This window comes from Prosopis cineraria, unplaced genomic scaffold (assembly GCF_029017545.1).
Source record: "Prosopis cineraria cultivar Desert tree isolate PC_DT_omini unplaced genomic scaffold, ASM2901754v1 PC8, whole genome shotgun sequence".
NCBI classification, from domain to species: Eukaryota; Viridiplantae; Streptophyta; class Magnoliopsida; order Fabales; family Fabaceae; genus Prosopis; species Prosopis cineraria.
In genome coordinates, this window is record NW_026555339.1 from 19,501,450 (window position 1) to 19,512,009 (window position 10,560).

A 10,560-nucleotide genomic window follows, 5' to 3' on the forward strand; every position below is an offset into this window, starting at 1 on the left:
TAATAATTCGCAATATTTCCTTCCTCGTCCCAAAACGCCAATTCTGACTTGGCAAGCAAAAACTAATGGATTGCTATACTCATTTGACCCTATTTATAAATTACTTTCAACATATTTCATCAGCATTAAAAAAATCTTAAAATTTTTTAATTTTGTTTTAAAATTTAAGAAATTCTCAACTTTACTTCTATTAATATACATACTTCAATAACATATTTTCTCTCTCCAATATTCAATGGAGGGTAAAAAAATTTATAATAAAAATTTAATAACATGACTCATAAATAGGATTAAAGAGAGTATATGTAGTTTAATTTGTTTTTAGTTTTTATTTTGATCACTTAATAGCTCTGTCTAGGAAATTGATAGATTGACTCTTTTTTTTCCTGTATTACTTAATTTGTTATCATCTCTATGGATTTTTCTTAGGAGAAAAGATGTTGCCAATTTCGTCAAACTTCATTTTCTACAAAATCGCATTAAGCAATCGCAGAATGCTGTTTCAAGTCTCTCAGTTCTTTTCCAGGAAACTTCATAACTTTCCAACTGTGATATCCTTCGAAGTTACATGACCAAATTGCTTGAATGCTTCGAAAATAATTCCACAGTAAAAAACACACACAAACACGCAATCAAAAGTTTCAGATATTAGGTTTGGCATGAATTAATCAATTGAATAAATTATTAGGTGTGGGTTTTTTGGTTAGTGTCTTGAATAGTTATGATGAGATTTGAAGTTCTAAGTCTTGCTTTGTCATGCAGTTACAAACCAATTTCTAATAATAGGTGCGGTTTGACATTAATTGAATCGGTGTGGTTTAATTCTTGGGAAAATGTTGGCAAAAAAAAAAAATCTTGAGAAAATGACAAAAAAAAGAGGACATAATTTAGATACTTAGTCTTATATATTTAATATAATTTTATCTAATCAAATCAAAATAAATAAATTTTACTGTGTTAATAATATTAATAATAAGAGTTTATTATACAATAAATAATTTGTAAAAAATTCACATATCTTAATTTAATTAAAAACAAACACCTTAAACATATAAACAACATATCCCTAAACTATGTCAGACAATAACCCAATCAAAGTAGTTATTTCCCAACGCATAATAGTTGTTGAGAGCAAATATGTTATTTTGTCAAAATTCAAAATGCCAGACAAACCTCCAAGGACAAAGTAATAATTATCACATTTTGTTGTACTATATTATTATTTTCATATTTCGGGGACATGTTTTATCATTATCCCTTAATTTTCCTCTACTGTTCAATATTTAATTAAGTGTTCTGTTTGTTTGATAAACTCAATAGTTAAGCGTTATATCGGTCATTCTCTTATTAATTATTCACCTTATAAAGACCAATTTCGATTGCTTTACAGTAATTCATACATTATAATTTTTTGACCAAAAGTATTCATGTATTATAATTTAATAATAAATTGAAGGTCATTATTACCCTTCAATTATTCACTTAGACATATTTGGCATCCTAAACTTCACTTTAGTTCAATGGTTCCTCAAACATTTAAAAGTGAAGCAGTTTAACTCTTGCCATAAAAAAGGAACTGTACGAAAGTCTAAAGATAAATAATATCTCATAATTCAATAAAGGTCCCGTAGCAGCTAAAGATGCCTTCCACCATTACCAACCCACCAGTTTCGGTGTTTGCACGGATAATAACCATAACTCTATAAAAAATTTTGTTATTTTATTTTTTTAATATTTATTAATAATTTTATAATATGAGAAGAAAAAACATTTGACATAGTAATTACGCATTTTACGGGATAAAAAAAAGTGAGTTTGGTTTAAGAAAGGGGGAGAGTGATAAGTGGTCTTTTTTTTTTTTGGTTGCCTGAGGTAATCCTACAACCGACAACATGAGATTAATCCCCCAAAGAATTAGAATATCATTTAAGAGGTTTTTCTTTTTCAAGTAATATTTTTCTATACTTGCTTCCAAAAATCAAATGATGGAATAATGCTTAATAGGCCCAAATTGTTATTATGTGTACCACATCTACTTGGCGATAAGTGGTCATTTTAATAACCGTGATTTTATATGTATTTTTTTCCCTTTTATTACCTGAATAATACACAAAATAAGCTTAAATAAGAATAAAATACCTCACTTGTTGGTTTCGTGTTTGTTTACAGAGAAAAGGAGCAAAATAACATAAATTGAGCTAAACACGTAATGGATTTGATGGAGGGCCCAAAAAGGAATATGTTCATAGATAAAATCGGCCGAAGAACCACCTGTTCATGGACACAAATGGAAGAGAAGGCCTATCACACCTGCCTATGTCCGCTCGCGGACAATTAATGAAGGAATGTAAAGTGTACAGAATAATAAATTCAGACTATTTTGAATTAAATTTAAAAGAAGATAGTGATATTTATTATTATTTAAGAAAACAGAAAAATATTTTGAAAAGGATTTAATAATTAAATAAAGCAAATAAAGGAGAAAAGTGAGTAATCGATCAACCAACCAATTAAACAAGCACTAAAATTTAGTTATTTATCATTTTTTTTTTGTAATGACAACGATTTCTAAGATTTCTTAATCTTCTAATATATTAAGATGTATTTAATTAAAGTTAAATTTAGCTTCTATTAAATTCTACTCTTTAATTAAATCATAAATTTACGATCTAAGCCACTACAGACTCTTAAATTATTCCTAATCTAGTTATCTACACCTATATCTCTAAGTCTAGATGAGTTTTTCACCTTCCAATTTATCAAACTACTTACAAACAATTTATATAGTAGCCATCTATATATATATATAAGAAATTTGAGAAAGATAAATAGAAAAGCAAATGAATAAACTTTATAGACAAATTATATTGTTCAACAAGAAAAAAAAAAAATCCAACCATATAAAAGAGCAAAACCATCCCAATCAGGCTATTCCTTACCTAATTGAGAGTTTAGGAAGAACTCATAGTTTATTGCAAAACATCCTAATGAAAGACATAAAAAAAAAATTAGAGAAAAGAAAAGAGATAAATTCCCAACTTGGAAGAACTCTTTCAAACTTCATAATACACCTCCTAGAGAGTTTTAGGAGGTTTGTGTACAATAAATTTGACTCCCTAGTCTTAGAATCAATCCAAATCATGCCTTATCTCATTAGATATACTAATATATGGTTTAACATGATTTAAAATAACAATTTTTTTTTTTTTTGCATTTTTCTCTTCGTTCACCTCTGGTCATGCATTGAGTAATTTCACTCACCCCTAGTTGAAATCATTTTTCTTCGTCCGCCCCTAGTTGAAATTTATGGAACTGAATTTTCTTGTTTAAATTTATGTTTCGATCCGTTTTTTTTTTTTTTAACTTAGTGAGGCTATATAAATCATTTTTTCCTCATTTCATCACATTAATTGATACAATTAAATCTAAAAGTCTCCAAAAATTACGTCAATAATGGATTTATCAGGATGCTGACCGTTCGCTGACAAAGACGTCTGAGTTTTACACCCTGATAAGAAGTCTCAAGTAAAGAGATGTGGGAAAGATATAGAATGACAAGTTTAAAACATCTGCTAAAACGTTATCACCAAAATGGGCCTCAGTTTACTTACTGGAGGAGAAAGCCCAAGCCTGATACCACACACACACACACTCTTTTGGTCCTATTCATAGGCAGATAGGTGCCTTTATCTCATTTATAAGTCACCTCAATAATTATTATGTCAATTTTTATTATTTTATCTCTATTAAATATTGAAAATATTATTAAATGGTAGAGCATTTTATCTTTAAAATATGCATTTAATAGAGGTAAAGTTGTGAATTTGTTAATGAAGTTTAAAGTTTTTCTTGAGATTAGTAATAATGATGGAAATAATTTATAAATAGGAGTAAAGGAATATATATATATATAAGGGCAATTAGGGAATTTAATTGTAGGAGAGAGAAAGGTAAGGAAGATTTTGGCATCGTTTTCTTTGTCCCTATCCCAACTGAAAGTTCTGCGAAGACATCTTGACGCGTTTGGACCTGGTTGCTTCTACGAAGCTCCTACGCGGTTAGAACTAAATTAATTACCAGGATATTGTTGAAAGAAATTAAATATGTGAGTATATGTGATATGAAGATGTATAGAATATTCACGAGAATATATATGTATGTATGTATGTATCATATTAAAATGTTATGCATATAAAACTACAAGATGTTAAGGATTAATTTTTCCCCGTTCGTTAACTAACGCGTTGAAATGTTAATTAAGAACGGAATATTACTAACAATATTCTTGGGGATTTCACTGTTTTGGTCAATGCAAGGTATATATGATATTAAGAATGGAAGCCATCTGTCAGTGAATAGATCTGTTGCTAATGGAGACATTAATTTCTGCATCAGCTGCGTCTTGAAGAGACAGTAAGGTATGAACACGAATATCTCTCTTCATCCTCACAGATTTCATAATATTACTTCTTGTAAAGCCTTGGCTTTGTGTTGCTGCTATCTTCCATGTTTGAAGGGTTTTATTTTTGGAGCCAAATTTCTTTTATAATTTCGTCTTGATTGTTATTCTTCTTTTCTCCAATTTCTTTGTTATTAGAACGGTTCAGTTTCCAAAGTCTTGCAATGGCACATGATGCTGATGGATTTAGGCATTCTTCAAGAATTTCTGGTTCAACTCTGAGATGGAAATATCACGTGTTTTTGAGTTTTCGAGGAGAAGATACTCGTACAAGTTTTGCAGATCATTTATATGTTACTTTGCAACACAAGGACTTATAACTTTTAGAGACGAGGAACAACTTGAAAAGGGAGGAGCAATTAAAGAAAATCTACTCCAAGCAATTGAAGAATCTTTTTCTGCAGTTATTGTGCTCTCCCCGAATTATGCTTCTTTATCATGGTGCTTGGATGAACTCCTAAAGATTCTTGACTCTAAGAAAAAGTTGGATCTTCAAGTATTTCCAATCTTTTACGGTGTAGATCCGTCTGATGTTCGATGTCAAAAGGGAAGTTTTGCAGAAGCATTCAAAAAGCATGAAGAAACACGAGAAAATGAAGGTGCAGAGATGGAAGGATGCATTAGAAGAAGTTCCTAACTTAGCTCGTTGGAACTCTAAAAATTGGTAATTTCTACAACTCCAAACAATTATCTTGACTTTATTTTTAAGAAGTATTAGAAGTCTGGGCATTCATATCCATATATGAACTCCAAATTAACAAATACCATAAGGATATCATTTTACATAAAGATAATACACCCCTTTACATGTCTTTTGAAAATCGATCGAGGATTATTTATGTGCTATATATATATATATATTTAGATATATCAATTAAAACAACTTTCATAATTGATTATTTCGTTTGAAAAAAATACTTATTTGGTATGTTAAAATTCCTAACAATTACATGCATTCCTCTTGAAGTTTTTCAATCTAATCCTTTCACAGCATGTTATTCAAATTTATACATATCCTTCTTTTTAGTAATAATTGGGTTCCACAAAATTTATTCTTTTCAATTAGAAATATAACTATTTAACTAATATCAAATTATAGTAATTAAGGAATTATGATTATATAAATGTTAATTTTAGTTTTTGGTTAAGCTAAATCAATGTTAAGTTTATGACCATATTTCCTTTATATTTCACTCTAATTATGTATATAATTTATGAGTAAAATTTTTAAATTCAGTTGACTTGATTATTTATCTTATTATTTAATTTTCCCACGCAGGCATGAAACAGAACTCATAAAAAGTGTTGCGGAGAAAGTGTGGACAAAATTACATAATGAATTGCCAATTGACAATGATATATTAGTCGGGATTGAATCAAAGATAGCAAAATTGGATTCAATAATCTCCAATGGATTGGAAGAAGTTCGATTCATAGGAATATGGGGTATGGGAGCGTTAGGTAAAACCACTCCCACGAGAGTTGTTTATGAGCAAATACACAAAAGCTTTGAAGTTCATTGCTTTCTTCTAGATGTTAGAGAGGCATCTGAAAAAGATGGCTTGATTTCCTTGCAAAGAAAACTTCTTTCTTATTTAAATTTAAGAAGTGAGGAATTGGATGATTGTTATGATGGAAGGAAGTTGATAAAAAACGTCTTATGCAATAGAAAAGTTCTGCTCGTCCTTGATGATGTGAGTAATACAGATCAACTTGAGAATTTAGCAGGAAAGCAAGGATGGTTCGGTCAAGGGAGTGGAATTATAATAACAACTAGAGATAGAGATATACATTTTGTTATCATTGCATGGTGTCTCTACTCAATATGAAATCAAAACCTTAAGTGATGATGAATGTCATTTGGAGTTTTCTAGAAGTATGATTGAATATGCTAGAGGTCTTCCTTTAGCACTTAAAGTGTTGGGTTCATTTTTTAGTGTGGAAAAAACTATATCAGAATGGAAAGATGCAATGGCTAAGTTCAAGAAGATTCCTCCACATGACATTATGAAGATACTTAAAGTGAGTTTTGATGGGTTAGAAGGTGATGAGAAGACTATATTTTTAAATATTGCTTGCTTTTTTAATGGGATGGACAAAGACATTGCGATGCAAATCTCACAAAATTGTGATCTTCACCCAAAAATTGGGATAAAAGTTATAATTTATGATAAAGAGGTTTTCCAGGTGCATGATATGCTTCAAGAAATGGGTAAGAATATAGTTTTTCAAGAATCACCTAATGATGTTGGTAAACGTAATAGGATATGGTCTTTGGAGGATGCTAGTCATGTACTGGAAAATAAGGTATGCTCCAAAATTCCTGTGACATGAACTATATATTTTGGTGGTGTTTGAATTGATAAATTTGAATTTAAAATCCTTTGTTTAGATAGCGTAAAAAAAATTTAAAGGTAATAGAGAGATAAATTGAGATTTGAAGGAGAAATGGATTATTAGAAGTGACAAGCTTATTTCTATTTTTCAACCAATGAAAGATGAAAATGAAAAAGATGATGAGTGGCAAGCCTAATAAAGGCACTGATAGTAAAAATATGAAGAAAACAAGAAGGTTAAAGTAGATAAAATTTCAAATAATTAGGATCTAAAAGGAGTTTGAAATTACAAAGTTATAATAAAATATGGATTTAGATTTGAATTTGATAGACTTTTAAATATCTAAATGGAGGATTTGGTTTAAATCCAAATTCTTATACATCCAAATTCACCACTAATTATTTGTTTCATGTATTTTATGTAGCGTTAGATTGAATATAATGATTATTTTATAAACAGAGCACAGAAGCAATTAGAGGCATAGTTTTAAGATTAGACAAATCATGTGACTTATATTGGGACCATGATGCGTTTTCAAAGATGAGTAACCTCAAGTTACTTATTATATCAAGTCATTCAAATCATTTTCCTTACCATGTGAATGTTCATAATGGGCTAAGGTGCTTGTCCACTGCATTACAAGTCCTACAATGGGAGGGATATCCCTTGGATGCTTTGCCGAGTAAAGTTCCACTCAATGAACTTGTTGATCTCAAAATGCAACTTAGTCAACTCAAACAACTATGGAAAGGAACACAGATAATTATGGTTCTTCCATTAAAACTAATGATCCAAAATTTAATGCAATTATCCTTGCAATTTTTTGAAAATTTATTGTTTAATTTCCTTTACTTTTGTTGTCTTTTCAGGTTTTGAGAAAGCTTCATGTAATGACCTAGAAATTTAAGTTAAAATTAATAATAAAGCATTCTATTAAATTTTAGAGTGAATATGTAATGACCCTAAAATTTAAAAAATAATAATAATAAATAAATAAAATTAAAAAAATTCTCTCAATTTATATTTTATTTAAATTAATTTTATAGTCAGTAAAGAGTGATAATTTAGAGAAACTCATGTTAATTTGTTTTTAAAGTTTCAAAATTTTTGAGCAGAAGTTTGATTTTACCTCATTTTCAATTATAGGAAAACTGTGTCGTTTGTTGTAATTTTTCTTGTGTCATTTTTTATAGTTTTCTCAATTATTTCTTTGTTCAGAATTCTATATCTCTCCCGTCCGAAACGGAGCATTCGGAAAAATCTCCTTTCCTTTCTCTTCACCGACTTAAAAAAAGAAACCCAGAGGAGAAGGAAGCTCTGAACGCAGAGCTCTGCCACCTCCATCTTCTTCTTCCTTCTCTGCTGTTCAGTTCACAGACATAAGGGCCATGAACGCTGTGATCTGTTGCTGCTGTTTGTGGTCCAAGTTGTGAGTTGTTCCCAGCTTTATCGTCCATTTGAGTCTCCCTCTCCGCTGTCGGTGCTGTCAAACATTCCTCCTCCTCCTTCATTCTGTTCATTTGTGTGTGGTAAACACGTGAGGAGTTAGGCTGCTGTTATGGGAGGTTCGATTGTGAATTTCTCATCCCTGTTCAAGTGGTTAACTCCTTCCTTCTCCCTTGTTTCTGTTGGTGCTGTTCGCAAGAGTTGAAGGAGCTTTGATGATCTCCTTCCTTCGTTCTCTGTAGGATTTCTTGGCGAGTTTGATTTATCTCTTTTTCTCCTTGCAGCAGCGAGCTCATGTTGAATGGGTTGGTGTGAAATTGATTTTTTTCCTCTATTAAAATGTGATGCGTGGATGGGATATAACTAGGGGTTTAAACAAGCTGAGATAAATTATAAAAGAATATGTTTCTCCCCTCTATTTGGGCTTGAATTTGCTTAAAACTTAATTGATTCTTGGTGGAGCTCCTCTTTTCTATCACGGATTTTGTGTGTGGGTGTGTTAATTGGTTGAAGTTGCTTATTTCTTCTTTATTATTGTTGCTGTGCGTGTTTAGGGGTGAAGTAAATGGGGTTTGATCAAGTTGAAGATTAAATTTAAAAGTATATTTCTTGATTCATAATCTCACTTACATATATTTTAGTTACTATATGGTGAAGAAATCAATTTTATTTTTCCTTGACCTTAATTGATCTGTGTGGAAGGAGTGAAATTAGACAAGTTTGGTAAATTAAAATTTGACATTGGGAATTGTAGGGAAAAAAAAAGAGCTTTAAAGAATAAAATGTTGCTGTATGGTTCGATTATCAATATACACAATGTGTTTAATGAAATGTCATGGTAGAAGTTGCCTGTTTTCTATCAAAAGACCTGGTGACTTTGAATATTTTTATATAAATATCCTAGAGACTTGAAATTTTATTGTGAATGGTTTAAGTTGAGAATTTTTTTTTCTATTCCTGTAAATTAACTTGGATTGAAAATTTTAAATTTGTAAAAATGAATAAAAGAAATAACAATGATATCACTTGGGGTATTAGGGGATTAAGAAGCGGACAATATCACAAAAGTAGCTGATTATAAGTACACTTTGTATTTGAAAGTATCTCAGGTAAGTAAATAGCATCCTAAATGACTTACTTATAAATTTATTTCTTCCAAAATAACGTTTAAGCATATCCATGATCATTTTATTATTATAAATTAAGTTTTGCCATTGGTTATTATGAAAAAAAAAATTGCTTCTACTATATTGAGTTTTGAAAGAAGAGTTAAAATTCTTTTATGATTGGGTATCTACTATTATTTATTATATTGAAAGTGTTTTATTTAAGTTGGGGATTGAATCAAAATGTTGGTTGTTAACAGCAATTTCGTTAGCCTTTAGCCCGCTATGATACACCTAACTAGTAAGATACTTGCAGGAGGTGCTAGCCCCGTGCACAGGCCAATGCACGTGGAAGGACGGGATGGATATTCATGAGCATCATATTCATGCTTGTTTTATAGGTTTTATGCTTGCGTTTGTTTCGTGGCTTTTAGCCACACTTATTAGTTATTTACTCTCGTGGACTATGTGTCCACGTTTATTTACTGTCATAGATTGTGTGTCCACGCTTGTTAGTCGTTCTGATCAAGTCCTTCAAAAGAAACATTTTGAAATTATTGTTTTTAACTAATCCTTTTAAACAAGATGGTTTTTATGAATAGATTTCTTTACAATGAATGATGCATCTTCTAGTTGTTTGATTCGGGCATGATAATTAGGATGTGGATTACTGTGTTATTATCATATGGGAATATTTTTGGATAAAGTATTTGAATGGAATAATTTGATTTGAGTTACGCAACCCTTCTATTCTAAATGATTTATTATATTTTTATTTAAACTGATTCCTACTTCATTCATATTTCTTTCTTTTACTTCTCTTAAAATTTAAATCTGGGATGTTATTCACTGAAAAATATTTTGGTTTCAAATAGGATTTTTGAACTTATAGCTCTAGTTAGTTATTGAGAGGCTTTTCTAATGTATTGAAATGAAAAAATTATTTCAAGCAAATCTCAACTTGATTGGGTCTTCGGTATTCCACATGTACTATAGGTAGGATCCTTGTCTTTCTTATGAGATTGTATATCTGTTGGTTAGGAGTAGAACTCCTTTTGTTAGGTCGCTGTTGTTCTCTATTGCTATAAGATTTTGGAAAATCTTACTTGTAGGTGAGGTATTGCTAGGACTTTCTACAGAAAGTTACAAATCTTGTTGCATGAAAAGTATTAAAAATAAAATCCTATTGCAATGTCAAATATGTTTACGGTA

The 10,560-nt window shown here is 30.3% G+C and overlaps 2 protein-coding genes across 3 annotated transcripts; both read left to right on the forward strand.

Moving 5' to 3' along the window:
- Window positions 1–4,303: 4,303 nt before the first annotated feature.
- On the forward strand, window positions 4,304–6,367 carry LOC129317120 (disease resistance protein Roq1-like). 2 transcript variants are annotated; one of them, XM_054961476.1, is made up of 3 exons: window positions 4,304–4,418; window positions 4,598–5,123; window positions 5,739–6,367. In XM_054961476.1, exons 2-3 carry the CDS (start codon window positions 4,990–4,992, stop codon window positions 6,286–6,288), a joined length of 684 nt encoding a protein of 227 aa, XP_054817451.1. In that variant the 5' UTR covers window positions 4,304–4,418; window positions 4,598–4,989; the 3' UTR covers window positions 6,289–6,367. The 2 variants fall into 2 exon arrangements, with proteins under 2 accessions (XP_054817451.1, XP_054817452.1); XM_054961477.1 differs by having other exon boundaries at window positions 4,372–4,418; window positions 4,608–5,123.
- LOC129317435 (disease resistance protein RUN1-like) lies at window positions 6,338–7,695 on the forward strand. The gene is made up of 2 exons (XM_054961762.1): window positions 6,338–6,766; window positions 7,666–7,695. Exons 1-2 carry the CDS (start codon window positions 6,338–6,340, stop codon window positions 7,693–7,695), a joined length of 459 nt encoding a protein of 152 aa, XP_054817737.1.
- The last annotated feature ends 2,865 nt before the right edge of the window (window positions 7,696–10,560 follow it).